The sequence below is a fragment of the Pogoniulus pusillus genome, chromosome 27 (assembly GCF_015220805.1).
Source record: "Pogoniulus pusillus isolate bPogPus1 chromosome 27, bPogPus1.pri, whole genome shotgun sequence".
NCBI classification, from domain to species: Eukaryota; Metazoa; Chordata; class Aves; order Piciformes; family Lybiidae; genus Pogoniulus; species Pogoniulus pusillus.
The window spans coordinates 18,515,356-18,539,382 of NC_087290.1; the positions used below are offsets into that span (position 1 = coordinate 18,515,356).

A 24,027-nucleotide genomic window follows, 5' to 3' on the forward strand; every position below is an offset into this window, starting at 1 on the left:
AGCTACTTGTTCAGCCACCAGTCTAAGTGGAGTGGATGTGGTTGGGAATAAAAACATCTCTCTGGAGCATCTGAACAAACTCCTACTGGTGCTGTCCTTTGAAAGGTGGCTTGTTCTTATAAAGTGGCCCAGCCACACAGCTCCCAGTTATTAGGTTGCAAATCTAGATGTCAGATAGAGGTTTAGTGAAAATCTGGGAGGTAAGAAGGGAGACCACAGAATTAACCAGGTTGGAAGAGACCTCTAGGATCACTGAGTCCAACCTATCACCTAACCTTTCTAATCAACTAAACCGTGGCACTAAGTGCCTCATGCAGCCTCCTCTTAAACACCTCCAGGGATGGTGACTACACCACCTCCCCAAGCAGCTCATCCCAATGCCAATCACTCTTTCTGTGAAGAACTTCTTCCTAACATCCAGCCTGAACCTGCCCTGGCACAGCTTGAGGCTGTGTCCCCTTCTTCGGTGCCTGGGAGAAGAGACCAACCCCACCTGGCCACAACCTCCCTTCAGGGAGCTGCAGGCAGCAATGAGCTCTGCCCTGAGCCTCCTCTTCTGCAGGCTGCACCCCCCCAGCTCCCTCAGCCTCTCCTCACAGGGCTGTGCTCCAGGCCCCTCCCCAGCCTTGCTGCCCTTCTCTGGACATATTCAAGTACCAAGTACTTCTCTGGACATATTCAAGGTCCTGCTCTGCCAGGAGGGTTGGACTTGATAATCTCTCTGGGTCCCTTCCAACCCCTGAATTCCTGTAAGCCTGTGATCCTGTTCCTCAAACTTACCAGAGGCTATGAATGGTTACCTGTTGTATGTAAAAGACCTTTTAATTCATTTCCCCCTATTACTCTGCCTTTCACTGAATACTTAGCTAAAAATTCCATTCTGCTGCTGCTTCATGTCCATCAAAACAAGCACCTGAGGTCATTTGATGTTCATAAGGTGACTCGTTTGTGTTTGTAAACTTGAAGGGTTTTGACCTACCTTCTGCTGAACAAATGTTGAATGCATAAATGCTGCTCCAAAATTATCTCCTGCAGTGCCTGAAGTCTCGTTTATTTCACAGGCAGCTGCCTGAAAGCAAAGGAAGTGGCTTTGAAAAGTTGTGGCGTTTCATGTCTTCTTGTGCTTTACCGACAAAACCTCTGGTAGGTTCAAGTGGGAGCTGTGGAGTGCTTCTAGTAACTCATGCAAGCAGTCCAGCCTTTTGCTAGCAACTCTGGCAAGCCTGTAGAAAAGCTACCAGTCAGGTTTGGCTTGTTCTAAGTTAACCATAGGAAACATTTCCAGTCACTTTCTCATAGCGTTAATGAACTTTTGCAATGTTCCACTAAGTTTCAAACCTCATCCAGATACTCCTCGGTATCACTACCTACCCACCCATGCCATGATTCTCACAGTGCTGCCTTTCCTGGTTCTGTTTCAGAGACAGTGTGATTGTTTGGGAGTTACCCACCCCTCCACACTCTCATGAAATCACCCAGACTAGACTCAGCTGTCTGGAAGTTAAGGAATGAAGCTTTATACTCACAACTTAGCACAATATACAAGCAGATATTTACAACAGACACAAATATTTACAGCTACATAGAGAAATAGACAAGTTAAAATTAATACAGAAACACAACACCCCTCCCAGAAATCAGAGTTCCCAGGAAGGGCTCCCAACCACCTTTCCACCCCTCTACCTTATCCCAGAGTCTGCCTTACATGGAAAGGTGAGCTTGGAAGATTGGCAAGGGGGGTTAGAAGCAGAGTATCATCACAGAGTATCATGGAATCAAGCAGGTTGGAAGAGAGCTCCAAGCTCATCCAGCCCAACCTAGCACCCAGCCCTGTCCAACCAACCAGACCACGGCACTAAGTGCCCCAGCCAGGCTTGGGTGCAACACCTCCAGAGACAGCCACTCCACCGCCTCCCGTGGGAGGCTGCGGAAGGAGGCCGGGCCGGCGGGGCGGAGAGCCCTCCGCAGCGCTGCCGCAAGGGCTGCAGGGCACCACCCTGACTGCCGGGGCCGGGGCTGGCTCCGCTCGGCTGCCAAGCAGCAGCTGCCAGCGGCTGCCAAGCTGCCGCCTCTCCCCGAGGAGGGGCAGACGACGGGCGAGCGCCTGCTGTGGCGAGGGGCCGCTGCCGGAGGGCGACAGCGTTTGTCGGAGGGACGCAGCCCCAGCCCAGAAGCAGGCAGAGGAAAAGGCAGCACTGAGGACTAAAAAGCAGAGGGCGCGGGCTAGGCGGGGTGCGGGACAGTCACTGCGCCCGGGGGAGGAAGGGCAGGCGGGCGAGCGGGCAGGACACGGAGCCGCACTAGGACACACGCCGCAGCCCGAGTAGGGCACGGAGCCGCACTAGGACACACGCCGCAGCCCGACTCGGGCTGAGCCACGCCAGGCCGTACAACACTCCCTCTCTCCTCCACCGGCAGAGACGCGGGCGCGGCCGGGCGGCGGCCGGGGAAGCATGCGCAGAGCGGCGCCGGGGCGGGCCGGTGGCGGCGCCGGCGGGCCGCGGGAGCAGGTCGGTAGCGGAGCCGGGCGGTGCGAGGAGGGGAGCCGAGGCTGGGGGCGGGGGTGTCTGGCGGCCTAGCGATGCACAGCCTAGCCCCTAGCGGGCGGGTGGTGACCGCAGCCGTCTCCCCGAGCGGCCGCTGTGGTGCCGCCGGGTAGGCGAAAGGCGGCCGCGGCGTGATGCGGGCCGGGGCGGGAGGAGGAGGAGTGGTGGTGCTTGGAGGCTGCGCCCTGTGCTTCCCCGACAGGCGTGCTTCTTCTCGCTTCCTGTGTCCTGTTACCAGGAGCATTTCTTCTGGGAGTTCCTCAGGATGATGGCGAACATTGTCGTCCTGAACGTGCTCATTTGTATTTCTCTGGTGTTCTGGATCGTGTCCATAACTGCAAGTACGTACTACGGTGAGTCCGAAGGCCGGGGAGAGGCCGGCGTGGTCCGCAGAGGACCAGCTGGGCTGGCTGTGGCTTAGTTGTGCGTAGTTACAAGGACGCTGCTGTCTACGGTTCATCGTTTCGGTTTTAGGACCATTAACAGCAATGCCTTCAGGCTAGGAGGTGTAATTGCTTTCCCAGGACAGGTAGAGAGCTGTCATTAAGGCCTCGGCCTCATGCAGTCACACAATCACAAGATGTAAGGGGCAGGAAGGGACTGCCGAAGCTCATCCAGTCCAACCTCCCTGCCAGAGCAGCATCACTTATACCAGATCACGCAGGAGCACATCCAGGTGGGTTTTGAGTATCTCCAGAGAGGGAGACTCCACAGCCCCCCTGGGCAGCCTGTTGCAGTGTTCTGTCAGCTTCACAGCGAAAAAAATCCTCCTCATGTTTAGATGAAACTTCCTATGCCTCAGCTTCCATCCACTGCCCTTTGTCCTGGCACAGGGTGTCGTAAATAACAGGCATAAACTTGCTTTAGTAGAGTTGCAGGAATCAACCACTGCACGGGCCTGGGTGCGTGGGGAGGCTCTGCTCTGCCCTGATGCACACCTTTTGTCTTCAGTTTCTTCTTTTTATACCCTATTCTATTACAGATTCATTACCCCTAAGGTTGGGGTTTCCTTATCAGTTTCAAGAATGGGAGGTGTCTCTTCCACGCATGTCTCTTTTTATCCGGTGGTCCCTCTGGTGGGCTTCAGTGATGAAGTAAGGGGTCTGCCTCAAGTGTCCTTTCCATGAACTCCAAACTAGCAGTGTCCTTTGTATGACTCTTCCCCTGTTTGCTCATGCACAAAGGCTGCCTCTTCCGCCTGCCTCCCTCCTCCACCAACCTTTCTAGTTTCTGATTATTTATTGCTCTGTTATCTTAAGCCGAGTGTATACTCTTGTGATGGTGGTGCAAGGAGGAGTGCAGCTCCATTCAAAATTCCCCTTCCCCCCTTGTCTCTGGCTTCTTGCCACGAATTGATCAGATCAAACATATATTTCTCACACAGGGCATCACCCAGCAGAGCCTGGCTCCAGCCTCCTGGCACTCAGTCAGAACAGTGTTACTGAGTGTCTAGACATGCAGTATGAACACCTTCAACTGCCTGATGCTATCCAGAAGAAGCTAGAATAAATAAGATGAATTTTGCAGTGGCAGTTGGATGCCTTAGCACAGTGTTTTCCAGTGCTTTGGGGCTTGGGATGGGGTATTAGTCCTGGCACAGCGTTAAATCTGTGTTGTGTGGACACTTCTTACAGAGATGCCAGACACATAGAAGATAAGCAGAAGCAGATTTCACAACCATGTTTTGTTGTAGGCAAGCTGGATGTAAACACATAAATTAATCTCTGTGTGTCCAGTCTCCATAGGTACAGCTCTCTGAGTTTTGCCTAATGGATATTCCAACAGTCCTTGCTGTCTAATGTGATTGAGAGTTGGTAGCATAGAGTGGAGAGTTCTACAAGTGCAGGGTTCTACATTTTGGGCACAACAACCCCAAGCAGCACTACAGGCTGGGGGCAGAGTGGCTGGAAAGCAGCCTGGAAGAAAGGGACCTGGGGGTACTGGTAGATAGTAGCTGACCATGAGCCAGCAGTGTGCCCAGGAGAGCCAATGGCATCCTGGCCTGGCTCAGGAGCAGTTTGGCCAGCAGGACAAGTGAGGTTATTCTGCCCCTGTGCTCAGCACTGCTCAGGTCACACCTTGAGTGCTGTGTCCAGTTCTGGACTCCTGAATTCAAGAGAGATGTTGAGGTGCTGGAACATATCCAGAGAAGGGCAGCAAGTCTGAGGAGGGGCCTGGAGCACAGTCCTGTGAGGAGAGGCTGAGGGAGCTGGGGGTGTGCAGCCTGCAGCAGAGGAGGCTCAGGGCAGAGCTCATTGCTGTCTATGACTACCTGAAGGGAGGCTGTAGCCAGGTGGGGTTGGGCTCTTCTCCCAGGCAACCAGCAACAGAACAAGGGGGGACAGTCTCAAGTTGTTGGACTCTATGATCTCCTTGGGTCCCTTCCAACCCCTAACATCCTGTGATCCTGATCCTGTTGTGACAGGGGAGGTCTAGGCTGGATGTGAGGAGGAAGTTGTTGCCAGAGAGTGATTGGCATTGGAATGGGCTGCCCAGGGAGGTGGTGGAGTTGCTGTCCCTGGAGGTGTTCATGCAAAGCCTGGATGGGGCACTTAGTGCCATGGTGTAATTGATTGTCTAGGGCTGGGTGCTAGATTGGACTGGATGAGCTTGGAGGTCTCTTCCAACCTGGCTGATTCTGTGATTCTGTGATTCTATGATTCTGATGCCAAGTGAATAGAGACTGATACAAAGGAAGACACTACAGACCTGTATTTTTGTAGAGAATGATTATGCAACAAGGTGAGACTGGATGGGGCTCTGGGCAACCTGAGGACGTCCGTGCTGGCTGTAGAGGGGGCTGGACTAGATGACCTTTGGCGGTGCATTCCAGCCCATTCTATGATTAAGATGCAATTTCAAGTATATACTGGAAGGTAATTGCTTTTAAGAAATAAAGGCACTAAGGAAGGCTTCTAATGCTCATCTGTAACCATTTCATTTGATTTATCAGGTACTTTGCAGCCAATTTCTCCATGGCGCTGGCTTTTTTCCATCTTGGTTCCCCTAATGATTGCTACACAGGGCTTTAAGAGGAAGAGTCTTGATCACAGTGGAGCACTAGGAGGTATGTTTGTTTCTTTGTTTCTTTGTTTCAGAGGCTATTCAGTTAAACATTTAATAAACTGAAGTAAGATCCTTTTTGTTGTATATCATATTCTCCTGAGACCCTTCTGCCTGGTTCTATCGTAATAAAAGGACAAGAAAAGTCAGAGGTTCAAATGCGAGCATATGTGCCTTGAATTCACACTGATTTGGTTTTCCCTCTTTGCTGATTAAATAGTCAAGTGAATTTTTCACAGAATGTTAGGGGTTGGAAATGACCTCAAGAAAAGCCTGGATGAGGCACTTGGTGCCATGGTCTGGTTGATTGGCTAGGGCTGGGTGCTAGGTTGGGCTGGATGAGCTTAGGAGTCTCTTCCAAGCTGGTTGATTCTATGACCACCCTCCAGGGTGGACCACATTCCAAGGTCTCACCACCCCTGTGGTGAAGAACTTCTTCCTAACATGAGGAACCATTAAGCAGTAGCAATAAAATTGGCAATTTGAAAATGTAAGCAAAATATATAAGATATATAATACACATAACATATAGAATAGAATATAATTATACATCATGCATTGGTAATTCTTCCTTCTGAGTCAAGCTAGAGCTGTGTTTCTCTTACAACTATTAGTGACTTCGGTCGTTTTCTTATTGCATGATTGCCTTAAGTATGTCATGAGGAGATCCTTCCACATTCAGGAGCTCTAAAATACATCATTGTTTTGCAAACCAGACATTGTCACACCAGGAACTTCACATACCTTGTTGTTTTTTTTTCTCTCCATAGGCTTGGTGGTTGGATTTATCCTTACAGTTGCAAATTACAGTTTCTTCACTTCTTTGTTTGTGTTTTTTGTTACTTCTTCAAAACTTACTAAATGGAAAAAAGATATGAAGAAGAAAATAGATTCAGAATACAAGGAAGGTAAACCATAACATTTCAGTGCTTCCAAATGCCTTGTGGAATATAAAGCCTGCATGTTCCTCTTCCTTTCAAAGGGTCAGATGAGGTATAATATCCAGAGTAAGCAAATCACAGGATGTTAGGGGTTGGAAATGACCTCTGGAGAGCTTCCAGTCCAATCGCCCTGCCACAGCAGGAGCAGAGAATCCAGCACAGGTCACACAGGAACACATCCAGACAGGGCTGGAAAGGCTCCAGAGGAGACTCCACAATCTCTCTGGGCAGCCTGTGCCAGGGCTCTCTCACCCTTACACTCAAGAAGTTTTCCTCCTGTTGAAGTGCAACTTGCTGTGCTGAAGTTTCCATCCCTTGCCCCTTGTCCTGTGGCAGGGCACAGGTGAGCTGTCCCTGTCCCTTCCCTCCTGACCCCCAGCCCTCAGCTCTTGATAGGCATTGCTGAGATCCCCTCTCAGCCTTCTCCTCTGCAGCCTAAGCAGCCCCAGGGCTCTCATCCTTTCCTCATCAGGCAGTGCTGCAGTCCCTTCAGCATCCTTGAGGCCTCTGTTGGACTCTGCAGTAGATCCCTGTCCCTCTTGACCTGGGGAGCCCAGAACTGGATGCATTATTCCAGGTGGGGCCCTGCCAAGGTAGAGGGGGAGGAGAACCTCTCTCTATCTGCTGGACACTTTAGCTGGACACAGATTTGCTTTTCCTTCTGTTCTATTTCAGGAATTGCTATCTAGTTTCTGTTTTGAAAGGGCACACTTTAATTTGTGTGTATCTCACTTTTGTTGCCTGAAAGCACTAACATGTAGATTTTTGTCACTTCAGGTGGCCAGAGGAATTGGGTGCAAGTCTTCTGTAACGGCGGCATCCCCACTGAGCTGGCTCTCTTGTATATGATAGAAAATGGACCAGGTGAAATTCCAGTAGACTTTTCAAAGCACTACACAGCATCCTGGATCTGCTTGGCCCTTTTGGGAGCCTTGGCATGCTCTGCTGGTGATACCTGGGCTTCAGAGATTGGCAGTGTGATGAGTAAAAGCAAGCCAAGGTTGATAACCACCTGGGAAAAGGTTCCAGTAGGTAAGGTCTTGCCTGTTCTACAAGTTCTTAGTGTTTTGTTAATCTGTTTTGAATTGTGTATCCAATTAAAGAAAATTGCTCCAGGGGAAAAAAAAAAACACCAGAAATCTGGGATTAGAAAATGTCAGCAAGGATTTATTCTCTCCAGTGGAACATAATCAGCTGGGCTTCTGCTGCATCTCATTGGTGAGGTGCACCAACATAGCATCCAGGCAGGTAAAAGCACTCCTAGTGAACGCTGCCACTTCTCACCTCTGGCAACATTCCCAGTGTTTGTGTTGCTTGTAATCTAAAGAATGCAAGTTATCAACTGGATGTCTCAGATAGCAAAATTTTAGTCAGTAGAATAATTCATGTATTCCATACCAACACTGCAAACCCCTCACTTCTTAACCAAATTGCTCATTTCCTCTAATAGCTTACAAAGGGTGAGTAAACTGAGTCACAGAATCACAGAGTGGCAGGGGCTGGAAGGGACCTCCACAGCTCATCCACTCCAACCCCCCTGCCACAGCAGCATCACCTACAGCAGATCACACAGCAACACATCCAGGCAGCTCTGAAATAGCTCCAGAGAGGTAGACTCCACAACCCCCCTGGGCAGCCTGTGCCAGGCTTCTGGCACCCTCACAGGGAAAAAAAATCCTCCTCATGTTTAAATGAAACTTCCTATGCCTCAGCTCCCACCCATTGCCCCTTGTGCTGGCACTGGGCACCACCCAGCAGAGCAGTTCGTTTCATATAAAACATTCAGGATCTGCAGGGCGCCTACAGGAAAGCTGGGGAGGGAGTTTTGAGGCTGTCAGGGAGTGACAGGACTGGTGGGAATGGAACAAAGCTGGAAATGGGGAGATTCAGACTGGATGTTAGGAAGAAGTTGTTAAGCATGAGGGTGGTGAGAGCCTGGCAGGGGCTGCCCAGGGAGGTGATGGAAGCCTCATCCCTGGAGGTGTTCAAGGCCAGGTTGGATGAGGCTGTGGACAGCCTGATCTAGCGTGAGGTGTCTCTGCCCATGGCAGGAGGGTTAGAACTGGCTGATCCTTGTGGTCCCTTCCAACCTAAAGCATTCTATGATTCTGTGGTTGAAGCAAATAGAAGCCTTTTAAGGCAAGCAAAGAACTGTAAATCAGCCTGGTTTTGTTTGCTTCAGGTACAAATGGAGCAGTCAGCTTGGTGGGCCTGCTCTCAAGTTGGCTTGGGGGCATGGCAGTTGGTGCCACTTACTTCATAACACAGCACATCGTTGTGAGTGATCTGGAAACCTCTGCTCCTCAGTGGCCCCTGGTTGTGTTTGGGGCAGCAGCTGGCTTGCTGGGTTCCGTGGTTGACTCATACCTGGGAGCCACAATGCAGTACAGTGGTAAGAGCCTCCTCTTTTGTTTCTTGGGTTTTTCCCATTCCTCCCCGTCCTAAAACTGGACTTGCATTTCCAAAAAAAAGGACAAAGTGAGTCAAAGTGATGAAAACCAGGGCAAGGGCCTAGTTTTTGTCTGAGTAACCACTACAGACAAGCCTTAGGCTCACTCCACAGTTTAAAAGCATTTAGAGATTGTGTTTAGCATTATTCCCCCTAACAGCTGCTTTTCAGAGAGACCTTCTCAGATTTGTAATACACTTATTTGTTGGAAGTTGAGGCTTGACTGTGCAGATGAGCTGCCTGAGGGATTAAAGTCCTTGAGATCTGCCCCTGCAGTGATAACTGCAAGCTCTTGTTTATGTTGTGGATTTGGCTTCCCAGCAAGGTTTTTTTAGTACTCTGTCCCTTGTGGTTCCAGGAAAATCCAAAATGTAATGGAATGTTTAACTATTTGAGGACTTTGTGGATATGCCTGTACTAAAGAGAAAACACTTGATGCATTTGGACAGCGTTTCATGCTCCTCATGAAGCAGGTGCATTAAGAGAACGCTGTAAACCCAAAAGCAAACCCTGTGCTGGGCTGCACCAAGAGAAGTGTGGGCAGCAGGGCAAGGGAAGGGATTCTCCCCCTCCACATTGCTCTGGTGAGACCACACCTGGAGCACTGTGTCCAGTTCTGGAGCCTGTATTACAGGAAAGATCTGGATGTGCTGGAAGGTGTCCAGAGAAGGGCCACAAGGATGGTCAGAGGGCTGGAGCTGCTCTGCTGTGAGGACAGGCTGAGAGAGTTGGAGCTGCTCAGTCTGGAGAGGAGAAGGCTCCAAGTTGACTTTATTGTGGCCTTCCAGTATGTGAAGTGGGCTAGAGGAAAGCCAGGAAGGGACTTTTTAGGGTGTCAGCTAATGGTAGGACTGGGGGGAATGAATCCAAGCTAGAGGAGAGATTGTAGAGGTAGTCGTAGAGAGAAGCAGCTGCTCAAAGCTGAATTTCCCTGTTGTGGGTATTAGTAGATCTTAAAATCTACAGAGAAAAATACTGAGAATATCTTTACCAAGCAAAACCATAGGACAAGACATAGGATAATGGTGTGTGCACAGTAAGAGCAAATGAAACACAGTGCTGAAGTACTGATAATACAGAGGCAGAGCAAGACATGGCTTAAGTATAGAGAGAAAATCCAGCTGCTGTGGTATAAAACTGCTGTGTACCTGTTGCATGCCCTTGGTTACTGAGTCTCTTTTCAGCTGGGGTGGCTCTGTAAAATGAAGTGCCTCTTTCTTTTTTCCCCCCAGGTTTTGACCAGAACATTGGCATGGTTGTCAACCACCAAACAAAGGATTCCAAGCACATATCTGGCAAACCTATATTAGACAACAATGCAGTGAATCTTTTCTCTTCTGTAATCGTTGCTTTGATGCTTCCGTGCATGGCCTGGTGCTTCTGGCCTAGGGGGTGAAATGACTGAAGGTTGTCTGCATGTGGTTCCTCTGTGTTCAGTCTTATTCAAAGGCTCTGAAGAGTGCTCTTTGAACTGGCTTGAAGGGAGGGATCTGAAACTTTCAGAGAGCCAAAGGACTTTTCATCTCAAGGCTGTAAACTTCGTATGGCAGTTGGCATCTCTCAGAGCAAGGAAGGGGTCTTGTCAGTGTGGATGTAGATCGTTGCTAAGTGAGGTGAGGCATTGCCTTTATCCTTATGGAGATGAAAGGTTGCTTGGTGTCTGTGTTCTCTCCAGCTCCCAGCATCTGGAAGGGAAAAAAAAAAAACAGAACAGAAGCCTAATGTGCATCTGTCAGTGCCTTGTGGCTGTTCTGTATGCCACAGCTTTGTATTGGCAGTGGTCAGGGGGGTGAAGTGGTGAATTCTGGTACTTGCCATAAGCTACACTACATCAGGTGTTCTCTAAGTGTGTTGGGGGGTGTGGGAGGAGGGAAGGGAAAACTAAGCCTTGTTGCCTGTTCTGTATCCTGTCTGCACATCCCTGAGGTGTGGTAAAAGTGATACCATCACATGATGTTGGAAGCAAAAGATGGAATTTGAAATAAAAACTCCAGAACAATACATTTCTCTCTGCTTTTTGACATCTTTATTTCAAGACTTAGTGTATCTGTGAAGAGGTTTAATAGCTGTTGTACCTACTGTTTAAAATGAAAGATTACACTTGTGAATTCACATTCAACTCTTTAGGAATAGAAGTTTTTGCTCTCTCTTTTTTTTTTCCCCAAAAGCATGGAATTTTTCTGTAGTGTTTTGCATTCTGACCAAAGTACTCTTCAATTCTTTGTCAGCAGTGGAAGTGTTTCCAGTTTTGTTTGGGGTTGCTATTCAGAAAAGAGCTCAGCCAAAAGAGCTACAGAGGTTATCTTCATAGTGAGTGGGGGAAGTCTCACTTACAAACCATTTGAAGCTGAGGATTTTAGCTTGCAGTGCTCTGGGGCCCTGTGTTTGTGAAACTTACGGGGCACTTCACCACTATTTTTTGATTTTATCCTTTTCCCTTCATCATGCCTCATGTGTGACAATACCTCACATAGAGAGGGACCTGGCAGTGCTGGTGGGCAACAAGTTCTGCGTGGGACAGCAATGTGCTCTGGTGGCCAAGAGGGCCAATGGGATCCTGGGGTGCATTGGGAAGAGCGTGTCCAGCAGATCGAGGGAGGTTCTCCTCCCCCTCTACTCTGCCCTGCTGAAAACCTCATCTTGAATACTGCCTTCAGTTTTGGGCTCCCCAGTTGAAGAAAGACAGGGATCTGCTGGAGATGGTCCAAGGGAGGGCCACAAGGATGATGAGGGGACTGGAGAAGAGACCCGAAGAAACAGGAACTCGTTATCAACGGAAGAAACTTCCAGCAGCAAGCCTTGAGAGTGCAAAGCTTGCCACCGAAGCCCTACTGAGTGAGCTTTATTGCTTAGCACGTACCGATCCTGAAGCACACAGCCGCTTGAGCTGAGAAGCCCCTTAAGCTGCAAGATCAGCCCTCTATTTCTTTTGCAAACACTGTCGCTTTAGCTGAAAGCGAACTGCAAGCTGTGAAGCAATCGAGTAGTAAGATAAGAATTCGTATCCAGAGAGTGGGGAATGTGGGGGAGAGGTGCAAGCTGTGCGGCGGCTGCCCAGCCCGCAGGCTGCAGCAACTTGCTTAGCGAATCAGAATCTCGGTTCCGTCTGCGTTTATCAGCAACACCGAGCGGAGGAAACCTTTCTTCGGACACCTCTGCTTTGGCAAGAGAGCTCTCATCCTGTTGTCGGGTTTGCATGAAAGAAAAAAAAAAGGCCAAAGGGTATTTTTCCTTTACAAAGAGCAGAGCTACAAGCCGGAGCGCAGCTTGCAGCCGAAGCGACAGCGTGAAGGTGGATGGTGTCTTTAGCAAGGAGGAGAGGGCTGGAGGAAGTTGAGATAACAAAGCCAGAACAGACAGTCCACCTTTATCTGTGCTCTGTGTGAATCACAAAGGGCCTCTGCTAAGTGCCTCGCCAGGGGTCTGGCTGCGAATCAGCAGAATCCTCCCCCAAAGACAGCAGACACTGAGCACAGCCTAAACTTAAATCATAGAATGGTTTAGGTTGGAAGGGGCCTCAAAGCTCATTCAGTTCCTACCCCCTGCCACAGGCAGGGACACCTCCCACTAGAACAGCTCGCTCAAGGCCTCGTCCAACCTGTGTGTCATAAATACAACGGCATAAACCTACGTTCCTGCAAAAATAAGGCTTTTAATAGAGTTACAGGAATCAAGCAAGGTGCAAGCCTGGCTGCGTGGGGAGTCTCTGCTCCACCCTAACCGCACACTGTTGGTTTCTAATCTCCTCTTTATATATCCTATTCTAAGACATATTCACTACTAATTCTAAGGAAAGTTTGGATTTCTCTTATCAGTTCCAAGAATGGGAGGTATCTCTTCCTTGCATGCCTTCCTTTGTCCGATGGTCCCTCTGGTGGTCTTCAGCGGTGAAGTAAGAGGTCTTCCTCAAGTGACCTCTTCATGAACTCGAAGCCAGCAGCGTCCTCTGCATGACTCTCCCTCTTTGCTCATGCTCTCAGGCTGTCTTCCTCACCTGTTTTTCTCCCCCATCAGCCATTCTGATCTCAAATTATTTATTGCTCTGCTCCTCTCGCCTTACCTCAAGCTGAGCGCATACTTTTGTGATGGTGCAAGGGGGAGTGCAGCTCCATTCAAAACTCCCCTTCCTCCCTATCTGTGGTCTCTTGCCACGAATCAATCGGATCCAAAATAAATTTCTCACATGGCCTTCAACACCTCCAGGGACCTCTTTGTGACTGTAAAAGTCACAAAGCCCTGGCACAGGCTGCCCAGAGAGGCTGTGGAGTCTCCTCCTCTGGAGCCTTTCCAGCCCTGTCTGGATGTGCTCCTGTGTGACCTGAGCTGGATTGTGTGGTCCTTCTCTGGCAGGGGAGTTGGACTCGACGATCTCTTTGGGTCCCTTCCAACCCCCAGCACGCTGTGCTCCTAGGTGGTACCCACCCCCACCGTAGCACACAGCTGCACTAAAGAACAAGTGCGCAACAGTAACCGTTTTGCTGTTGGGTTTCTCTCCCTCGCCTGGGCTGCTGCGGCTGGGTGCGCTGCACAAAGGAGGGAGGCTGCGTGGGGCGCAGGCAGGTGGGGGCGGAAGCGCTGCGGCCGCGTTGCCCTGGCAGCAGGGAGGTCTGCGGGCGGGACGAGCCCCCGCGGTTCCTCCTCCGCCGCTCATCGCCGCCGCGCTGCTGACCGCGGGGCTCGGGGGCGCTTGTGCGGCTGCTGACGGAGCAAGTGGCCTCGGCGCGGTACCGGCCTCGCTCTCCGCACAGCAGTAGATAGCGAGGCGTAAGCACTACCCACATTTCGTACGTCGTTTGGAGGAGGACGAGAATCAAGCGGCAGGGAAGCGGCCTCGTCCTCATCACCATCCCACACCCCACAAAGTTTTGAGCCTCTGGTAAGTTTTGCGACCTCGGCTGCTGCCTGTGGCTGCAATCGTGTTGCAGAGCTACGGAGCTAGTCCGCAGCCCGGTGCTTTTGTGGCCGGCAGCGCCAAGGCAGCTGCTTGCATTGCGCACGGACAACCGGCGCTGCCCGTGCGTGCGGCTGCCGAGGCGCCCGGCGCAGCACCCCCCGGGCTGTGGGTGCGGTGGAGCCGGGCGCGTAGCCACGGCAATCGCTAGCCTAGCTGTTCCGAGAGAAGTCCGGCGGCTCCGAGCCCCTCTGATCTCTGAGGACCGGCTAGGACCCGAGGGGACTCATCTCTTACCCAACTTGGAATCATAGAATCACAGAATCAGTCAGGGTTGGAAGGGACCACAAGGATCAACCAGTTCCAACTTAGTCTTGTTGAACCTCATGAGGTTGGCTTGTGCCCACCTCTCCAGCCTGTCCATGTCCCTCTGGATGGATCCTTCCCTCCAGCCTGTCTCATGCACCACACAACTTGGTGTATTCATCAAACTTGCTGAGGCTGCACTCAGTGCCTCTGTCCATGGCATCAACACAGATGTTGGAAAGAAATCGAAAGGTCTCCATCCCCAGAAAACCTGGCCAGTGTTGGATACACAGGTCTGAAGTCAGAGAACGAGGTACCTGGTGGGTTTTGAGAGGAAGACGTGAGGGAGGTCGGGCAAAGGAGCAGGTGCTCTTTCGAATAAAAACTGGCAATCGGAAACTACTGACAGCATCCGAGAGAGAAGAGATAGAGTGGCACAGCTATGAGGTATGAGGGACAGGAGAAGCAGCGGCACAGCTGTGAGGTGTGAGGGACAGGAGAAGCAGTGGCACAGCTGTGAGGTGTGAGGTTTGTGAGCACCTCAAAAGGTGGCATGGTGACATTTGGTGTGGTGACAGCGATCTAGAGGGGGAGCCTGCTCCTACCTTAGAATCAGTGCAGGTTTGGATGTTAATTAAGACTGAAATTGCTGATGAGTGAGCCAGAGAAGGCCACACTATCACACATGCTGTACCCCACCCAGACAGCTAAATTGCAGGAGCAGGATTCCAGGCATCCAGAGGAATCACAGTACCTGTGGTGTGCCTCCCTCACAGGCGGAGATCGGCATCGCTGAGCGAGGAAACGGCAGAAGGGTGTTTGGAATCTGCACCCTTCCTGACTACTGCTCCAGGTAACCACAACTACTCATTTGACCCGCAGCTGCTTTTTGGGCTGGGGGAGATGCTCTTCCCATTCAGACTTCAGGGTTCTGGGATCTGGCAGCTTGTGTGCAAAAGGCAGTGTGTGTGCAAGTGATGTGTGTGACAGGGCTGCACAGGATGCCCTCCGCTGCACCAGCAGACCCTGAGCACCTCACACTGCTCCTGGAAGGGCTGCCACAGGCTTTCAAAAGACTGCACCAGTACAGGCTGGGAGCAGCCCCGTGGAGACGGACCTGGGAGTGCTGGTGGGCAACAAGTTCTGCGTGGGACAGCAATGTGCTCTGGTGGCCAAGAGGGCCAATGGGATCCTGGGGTGCATTAAGAAGAGTGTGTCCGGCAGATTGAGGGAGGTTCTCCTCCTCTACTCTGCCCTGCTCAGACCTCAGCTCAAGTACTGCCTTCAGTTTTGGGCTCCCCAGTTGAAGAAAGACAGGGATCTGCTGGAGAGGGTCCAGCAAAGGGCTGCAAGGACTGGAGCACTGCTTGAGGAGGAAAGGCTGAGGAACGTGGGTCTGTTTAGTCTGGAGAAGACTGAGAAGGGATTTAATCAATGTTCATAAATCTCTGAGGGCTGACGGTCAGGAGGGGGGGACAGGCTCTGCTCACTGCTCCTGGGACAGGACAAGGAGCAGTGGATGGAAGCTGCAGCACAGGAGGCTCAGCTCAACACAAGGGGGAACTTCTTGGCTGTAAGGGTCCCAGAGCCCTGGCACAGGCTGCCCAGAGAGGCTGTGGAGTCTCCTTGTCTGGAGCCTTTCCAGCCCTGTCTGGATGTGCTCCTGTGTGCCCTGAGCTAGATTGTGTGGCCCTGCTGTGGCAGGGGGGTTGGACTCGATGATCTCTTTGGGTCCCTTCCAATCCCTAACGATGCTGTGAGCCTGTGACTTGTTCAGGCCCTCAGAGGAAGGATTCAAGGGGCCATAGCCCCTAACCGGCAAACCCCCAGACTGCAGCCAGGCATGGGTGCCCCGGGCAGGAGCCCCCTGCCGCGGGCACGCTTAGGGGCGCAGGCTGCGCCGGACTGCGCTCATCTGAGTGGCCGCGGGGGTGGGAATAGGAGGATTCGACAGGTCGGTCCCAAACCTCACCCCGACCAGCCCCCTCCCAACAGGAGTCTGAGCCCTCCCGAGGTGAAGTGCTTCAAACCTCCAGTCCGGAAAGAAGCAACCTCTGGCAAATAGGGGATGGCACTGGGAGTACTCCGGGAGTGCTGCACTGCATCCCCTCTGCCCATCTGCACAGGCTGCTAAAATGGCTGGAGTGGAAAATCGCTGGGAGGGACCTATGAGAAACAGGGGCGACCCTCCCGCACCCCAGGACAGCACAGGTAACCCTTTTGTGTCCCTGAGAGAGGAACCAAAGGAGTACAGAAGAGAAGAAAACCTAAAACCGACCTAGGAGCTGCACTGTGTGGTCTGTGCTGCTCACCCTGCTCGGTGCACTAAAGGTAGTTGTCCTCAGTGGTGGGACCAAGACTACTTACTTGTGGGGAGTCCATGGAATGCCATCGAATCCCTCTTTTTAACCCAATGTGCACCAGCTAGAAGCCAATGATTCTTTTTCTCTTGTGTTTCTCTAGGTTGTCTGTGCCCCAGGTGTTGGAGAACTGCCCTTGGAACAGAGGACTCTCCTGTACCAAGCTCAGCTGCCCAGAGGGGCTGTCAGTTTTTGTGTGAAGCCACCTTCTTTCCCATAAGCTAGCTGTTGGTTGTGAACAGAGGTGCTAGCTGTCAGCTCCACGTCCACACAGTCAGGTCAGGGTTGTAGCTGGAGCAGACAAAGATGACATTCCTAACCTTTGTTGGGAAGATAGGCGTTGGCCTGGTATGTGTGGCTGTCTTATGGGAACACATAGTACCCTACTACATCCAGGCAAATAAATTAGCCTGTGACTTAGAGCTGATTAATGCTACCATGAACACCATAGAGGCCCTTAACAAGCAGCTGCAAGCCCTTTCCAAAATGGCTGATCAGAACCGCAGGGCACTGAACCTGCTGTTAGAGACTGCAGGCACCAGCCCCCAGCACCCAGCTAGAGAGGACAGGCCAGGTGGTGAGAAACGCATGTGAAAAACTCCCAGAGTCAGGAATGAACCTTGGAGCATGCTAAGCTGGCTTGGATTTGGTGTTCCTGCCTGGGTCTGAGGTTGAATGCGATAGGCACTGGCAGCTGTTGCCATTGTAGTTGCTGTAGGTCTGGCAATAGCCTGTGTAAAATCAGCTCTAATGGAAACTGTTAGCATAAAGGTGATTCAGCTCCCTGGTTATCAGAGAATCACAGAATGGGTTAGGTTGGAAGGGAGCTCAAAGCTCAGCCAGTTCCAACCCCCTGCCATAGGCAGGGACACCTCCTGCTAGAACAGGTTGCTCAAGGTTTCATCCTACCTGGCCTTGAACACCTTCAGGGAGGTTGTGGAGCACAGAAGCTCCCTGGGCAGCCTCTACCAGTGTCTCACCACCCTCACTGTAGACAACTTCTCCCTAACATCTAGTTTAAATCTCCCCTCTGCCACTTCAAACCCATTCCTCCTCCTCCTGTCATTCCCACACCTTGTCAATAGTCCCTCCCCAGCCTTCCTGCAGCCACCTTCACATCCTGCAAGGCCACTCCAAGGTCTCCTCCAAGCCTTCTCTTCTCCAGGCTGCACAGCCCCAACTCTCTCAGCCTGTGCTCAGAGCAGAGCTGCTGCAGCCCTCTCAGCATCTTGGTGGCCTCCTCTGCACTGGCTCCAACACTTCCATGTGCTGCTTGTGCTGGGGGCTCCAGAACTGCACCCAGGACTGCAGATGGGAGTTAGACCCCTTTAGAGGAGGAGGATAGCCCAACCAATGTACCTTGTACTGAGACCTTAATTTGAGATCAAATTTAAATCCCTGAGAGTACTGAGGTGTTCAAGGCCAGGCTGGATGAGGCCCTGAGCAACCTGTTCTAGTGGGAGGTGTCCCTGCCTATGGCAGGGGGTTGGAACTGGATGAGCTTTGAGCTCCCTTCCAACCTAACCAGTTCTATGATTCTATGATCCTATGACTGTGGTGAGGCCATTTGCAATGGGTTTCTAGCTCAAAAATTTGCAAGCAGAAGAGTGTTGGAGTCTCTGATTGGAGAGGTGAAGGTTCCAGGGACAGGCCATAGCATGGCAATGATGGATAAGTTAATGCAATTTCACTGGAGCATCAAAAGCTTCATGTCTGGAAGCCCAGTTTGCATTTTCCCCTTGCTGCTATCTTCCCCCTGCAGCTGTTCTGGCTGCTGCTTTGCCACTGCTTGACCCCATCCCCAGCTCCTTTAAGGTTATTCTCTTCTGTACAAGTTTGTTCTTACACATAAAAAAATACAATTTCCTTTTCAGCTTTCCAAAATGCTGAGTTGTAGTGAGTTTACTCTGCTCTGAGCCATCACAGTGTGGTGGTGGAGGGGAAGTGCTGGAGTCACAAAGCACTGCTGCTGGTGGACACAGGGCAGCGGGAGCAGGCTCAGAGGCTGGGTGGAAATCCAGTCGGGTGTCTGTGTTGCCATGGCAGTGAGGAGGAATGTGGGGTGAGGAAGAGGCTCCATGGCTCCTGTTCTTCACAGAAGCACAGCACCATGCAGGCTGGCAAACGCCCTCAGGAGCACCAAGTCCTACCTAGAACCCTACTTTACAACACTCACCTTAAACCAGAGCCCCAAGCACCACAGCCAAACCACCCTGAAACACAGCCAGGCTGGGGGACTCCACCACCTCCCTGGGCAGCTCATTCCACTCCCTCACCACTCTCTCCATGAAAAACATTTTCCTAATGTCCAATCTGAACCTGCCCAGCCTCAGCTTGAGGCCATTCCCCCTTGTTCTGCCTCCAGTTCCCTGTGAGCAGAGCAGGGGAACAGCAGCAGCCTCTCCGCAATGTCCCTTCAGGCAGCTGCAGCCAGCCATGAGCTCTGCCCTCAGCCTCCTCTCTTTCACACTGCCCATCCCCAGCTCCCTCAGTCTCTCCTCTGGAATGGAAAAACTGAGCCTTGTTTTTCCATTAGGCTGTTGACTGGCACACAGGTGGATGCTTCACTTGTGGGCTGTTCTTTTGTGTCATTACTTTTCTTGGTCTGGTTATCTGCTCCCCACAGCTGAAGGTGTGAAGGTGGCTTGTGCATGCACAGGAGCCCACACAAGCCCACGTTCAACAGACAACTACCATTGCCAAAGAGTCACCCTGTGAACAGACTGGTTGCTGGTGTACTAGTGATGATTTGGATGAAGATACCTGGTTAAGTGAGCTTTCCATCCTCACAGCATCACAGAATGGGAAGGGTTGGAAGGGAACTCAAAGGATCATCTGGTCCAACCTCCCTGCCAGAGCAGCATCACCTACAGCAGATCTCACAGGATACACATCCAGGCAGCTCTGGAATATCTCCAGAGAGAGATCTCCCCTGGGCAGCCTGTTCCAGTGTTCTGTCACCTGTTATCCAAAGGCTTTGCTCAGAGAAGCTCATTGGAATGAGAAGGCCATTGGAATGGGCTGCCTGGGGATGTGGTGGAGTCCCCATCCCTGGAGGTGTCTAAAAAGAGGCTGGATGAGGCACTTGGTGCCATGGTTCAGTTAAGTAGAAGGTGTTAGGTCACAGGTTGGGCTCGATGATCTTGAAGCTCTTTTCCAATCTGATTAACTCTGTGATTCCTTTCTTTCCCCATGGGATAATCACTGCTTAACTGCAGCTCAGCAGCACAGAGCTAAGTGGGCTTTAAGATGTCCCTGAGGAGCTCTGTTAATATTTGTGCTTCTTTTCCATGTTCCTCTTTCTGCTATGAAACTTCTTGGAAACTTCACTGGCTGATCAGCCTCTAAGTACAGAATCTTTCTCTTAGTGTTAGTGCTGTGAGTGGTCCACAGCCAGCAAGAGGTCACGAAGGATCAGTCTGCACATCACTCTTACAGTAGAGTCTGAAGCAACCTATGGTGTCACATCTTCCACTGCACCATGCAGCAGCAACTTACTCTGCTGGCAAGCGTCAACCTTTATACAGCCCAGGAAGTAACCACAGACCTGCTGAGCTTGGGATGATTGGCATGGTTGTTTAAAGAAGGCTTTGCCACAGGGAGTGCCAGTAGCCTGGGTAGTTTCTGGTTGCACAGGTCTCATTTTTCACCTCTTCATTTTTAGCATAGTCTTAACCAGCCCTGCTTGCCCCTGGAATTTCCTCTGCTCTGTCAGCATGTGTTTAAAATCAGCACTTCTGCTTTTTATTGTTGAATGGTTTCACTCCTGACACTGTTACAGCACAGATCTGGTAAACAGACTTCTGAGGAGGCTCAAGCACTGTGTCCAGTTTTGGGCCCCCCAGTTCAAGAGGGACATAGAACTGCTTGAGAGAGTCCAGCACAGAGCCACAAGGATGATGAGGGGAGTGGAAGATCTCTCTTAGGAGGAGAGCCTGAGGGAGCTGGGGTTGTGAAGAAGAGGAGCCTGAAGGGAGACCTCAGGAATGGTTATAAATATATAAAGGTGAGTGGCAGGAGGCTGGAGCCAGGCTCTGCTGGGGGATGCCCAGTGCCAGCACAAGGGGCAATGGTGGCAGCTGAGGCAGAGGAAGTTCCATGAAAACAGGAGTAAAGTGTTTTCAGTGTGAGGGTGCCAGAAGCCTGGCACAGGCTGCCCAGGGGGGCTGTGGAGTCTTCCTCTCTGGAGATATTGCAGAGCTGCCTGGATGTGTTCCTGTGTGATCTGCTCTAGGCGTTCCCACTGTGGCAGGGGGTTGGAGTGGATGAGCTTTGGAGGTCCCTTCCAGCCCCTGGCATCCTGTGATTCTGTGACAAGCAGAGATAGTTACCACCATGGATCCAGCTGATGTCTCACTGAAGGTCTTGATGGGTGGGGAAGCTTCAAACTTCCCTCTTACCCTCTTCCAGCCCCATAGGTGGTGACAGTTCCCCATTCAGTTGCCATGGTTACTGCATGCTTGGCTGGTCCTCCTCTCATTGCCTCAACAGTGTTTTTCCCCAAGGTGTTTTCACACCTGGGGGATCCCTGCTTAATTACAAGACCACAAACTCTGTGACTATAGCAGCTGATACCCAGACAAGGCCACAGGTTCTGCTTTCAGGAGGGCTGAGGTGCAGGCTGAGGCTCACTGGGACAAGCTCTTGTGGGTCTTTCACAGAATCACAGCACCATGAAGGTTGGCAAAGCCCCTCAGCAGCTCCAAGTCCAATCTAGAACCCTACTCTACAAGATTCACCTTAAACCCAAGCACCACAGCCAAACCACCCTGAAACACAGCCAGCCTGGGTCACTCCACCACCTCCCTGGGCAGCTCATTCCACTCCCTCACCACTCTCTCCAGGAAAAACTTATTCCTAATGTCCAATCTAAACCTCCCCACCCTCAGCTTGAGGCCATTCCCCCTTGTTCTGTCTCCAATCCCCTGTGAGCAGAGCCCAGCAGCATCCTCTCCACAATGTCCCTTCAGGTAGTTGTAGACAGCAATGAGGTCTCGCCTCAGCCTCCTCTTCCTCAGCTGAGAGCTAAACCAGCACGTCCTCATGTTTGCTTTCACACCATTAGCCCAGGAAGTGGTGCACCAGTCACAGTCTCACAGTAAGCTGTGTGCTGTTTTGGCTCCAGACTGCTTCCCTAAAAGAATCTGTCCTCTTGGTGGAGTGGGTTGAGACAGGGGAGATATGGACCAGAAAGTTTTACTTCCTCCTCATTTTTGGCCCAGATCATTATTATCTTCTCCTCCTTTTTCTTTCCTAGAGCACAGAAGATTTGCAATAATTCAATAAAGCATTTACCTAACTGCTTCTTTTGAGTCCTTTCTTCTTTTACTTCCTTTTTACTTCTCTCCCACCCTGCCTAGATCTCCAGCACCTCTTTTTTTTCCTGAGCTTGCTCCAAGCATCCCAATTGCTCTATCTTGCCCTTGAGTTCCACTCTTGCTTTCACCCCCAGTGTACCTTCACTAAAGGATCTGAGGATGCTCATTCCGGGGAGAGGAGAAGAACACTGAACAGAGTATATAGAGCCCAAAGAGAGCCTTTAGGTGCTACTACCTGCACTAAGTTTAGACTGGAATCAAGACATCTAAGTGTTTTTATGAGGTCTAATAATGCAAGCTGAAAGAAGCACACGTATTTCACAGTCAGAGGTGATGACACCTGTGAAAGGCAGTGACAGTGGATGTGATGGTGCAATTTGTTTTGGTATGAACAGTCTCACCATGTCTGGTCAAAGGCAGTGACAGTGGATGTGATGGTGCAATTTGTTTTGGTATGAACAGTCTCACCATGACTGATCAAAGGCAGTGACAGTGGATGTGATGGTGCAATTTGTTTTGGTATGAACAGTCTCACCATGACTGACTAAAGGCAGTGACAGTGGATGTGATGGTGCAATTTGTTTTGGTATGAACAGTCTCACCATGACTGACTAAAGGCAGTGACAGTGGATGTGATGGTGCAATTTGTTTTGGTATGAACAGTCTCACCATGACTGATCAAAGGCAGTGACAGTGGATGTGATGGTGCAATTTGTTTTGGTATGAACAGTCTCACCATGACTGACTAAAGGCAGTGACAGTGGATGTGATGGTGCAATTTGTCTTGGTATAATTACATGCCAGCTATTGTAGTTTCTTTGTCAGACAGAAAATGCATGTCACAGAAGGCGTTTTTCATGCAGATGTATTTGGTAACACGAAACAGAAGGCCTATTAAAGTGTGTTTTAATGAAGATATGTACAAAAGATATATATGCAAGAGACAGGAGCAGAGGAAATGGTTCCAAGCTGCCCCAGGGGAGGTTCAGGCTGGATGCTAGGAAATAATTCCTCCCAGAGAGGATTCTCAAACACTGGAACAGTCTGCCCAGGGCAGTGTTGGAGTCACCGTCCCTGGAGGGGACCTGGCACTTAGGGACTGATCGAGGGGTAAGAGGGTGCTTGTAGCAACTAGTTGAACGGCTGTAATATGTAACCATAAATGTCAATGATCAAGGGGTAACAGTCTAGGGATAAAAGGAACTTGCTGACCGCAAACTGATGAAGCAGTTAAGAAAAGGCAGCCAGCTGTGAAATTGGACCAAAGAAGGAATACGGCTGTGAAGCTGGACCAGAGGTGAAACGTTCACTGCGAGGATGACTAACAAGGTCATCCCCAGACGACCACCGGAGGGCAGAACCGGCGCAGAGGATGGGAAGACACTTATGTTAATGAACTAATTTGCATTAAGCACGCCTATTCCCGGGAAACGAATACATATGCACGGTTACCTAATGAATATGTATCAGTACAAGCAGTATGGAGCTGGTTTTGAGGCGGGTGCGCAGGTTTGGTGGGGAGATCCCCTCTGCAGCCGGCGCTGTAACAAACGCTTCTGCCTCGTAACCGAGTTGTAGAGTGTGTTTCTGTAGATCAGGACACAGGTTAGTATCGATCCTTCAGCGCTGGGTGGAAGGTTGGACTGGATGAGCTTCGAGGTCGCTCCCAAAGGGATGTTTTCTGTGATTAAAAAGCTTTAATATTGCACTTAGAAGCTAATTCCTAAGCGCGTCCGAACCTCGCAGGGCTCTGCATCTCCGCCGGGGAGGTTCCTACCTACGATAACGCCGTTTGCTACGGCCGGGCCTGGAGCGTCACCCCTCTGCGCTCTGCCTCATCGCCCCCGCCCCCGCTCCCGCTCCCGTACGTGTTTTGGAGACATTGTATCTTTAGAGCCTGCGCTGAGGCAGACCTCGGAAGCAGCTCCCTCCCCGTGCCATAACGACCTTTCCCCATCACGGCCGCTGCCGCCGCCGCTCCGCCTGCCCTTTTTTGGGCGGTGGAAAAATCCAGCTGCTGTCACGAGGTGATTTACTCGCCCGGCCCTTCGCTGAGGAAGCCGAGAGCAGCCACGCAGCCCCACTCCGCCCGGGGCTGCGGCGCCAGCGCAGACACCCACCCACGCAAGGGGCCAGGCGGAGCACGGCGAAGC

The 24,027-nt window shown here is 51.1% G+C and overlaps 1 protein-coding gene and 1 long non-coding RNA gene across 3 annotated transcripts; both read left to right on the plus strand.

Moving 5' to 3' along the window:
• The first annotated feature begins 2,268 nt into the window (after window positions 1–2,268).
• TMEM19 (transmembrane protein 19) lies at window positions 2,269–11,000 on the plus strand. 2 transcript variants are annotated; one of them, XM_064166652.1, is made up of 7 exons: window positions 2,269–2,510; window positions 2,749–2,899; window positions 5,500–5,613; window positions 6,380–6,517; window positions 7,328–7,582; window positions 8,733–8,942; window positions 10,232–11,000. In XM_064166652.1, the coding sequence occupies exons 1-7, from the start codon at window positions 2,454–2,456 to the stop codon at window positions 10,393–10,395; spliced, it is 1,089 nt and encodes a 362-aa protein (XP_064022722.1). In that variant the 5' UTR covers window positions 2,269–2,453; the 3' UTR covers window positions 10,396–11,000. The 2 variants fall into 2 exon arrangements, with proteins under 2 accessions (XP_064022722.1, XP_064022723.1); XM_064166653.1 differs by having other exon boundaries at window positions 2,422–2,510; window positions 2,785–2,899.
• Window positions 11,001–13,457: 2,457 nt separating this feature from the next.
• LOC135187311 (uncharacterized) lies at window positions 13,458–18,440 on the plus strand. Its single transcript, XR_010307298.1, has 3 exons — window positions 13,458–13,875; window positions 14,973–15,049; window positions 16,660–18,440. It is a non-coding gene; the product is annotated as an uncharacterized LOC135187311 (long non-coding RNA).
• The last annotated feature ends 5,587 nt before the right edge of the window (window positions 18,441–24,027 follow it).

What these genes read in the sequence shown, in the direction of transcription:
- TMEM19 (XM_064166652.1), top strand. Translation starts at nt 2,454, where the DNA reads ATGCGCAGAGCGGCGCCGGGGCGGGCCGGTGGCGGCGCCGGCGGGCCG. An exon ending in CCGGCGGGCCGCGGGAGCAG is followed by an intron (nt 2,511 to 2,748) that starts GTCGGTAGCGGA and finishes CTTCCCCGACAG; the next exon opens with GCGTGCTTCTTCTCGCTTCC. An exon ending in CTGGGAAAAGGTTCCAGTAG is followed by an intron (nt 7,583 to 8,732) that starts GTAAGGTCTTGC and finishes TGTTTGCTTCAG; the next exon opens with GTACAAATGGAGCAGTCAGC.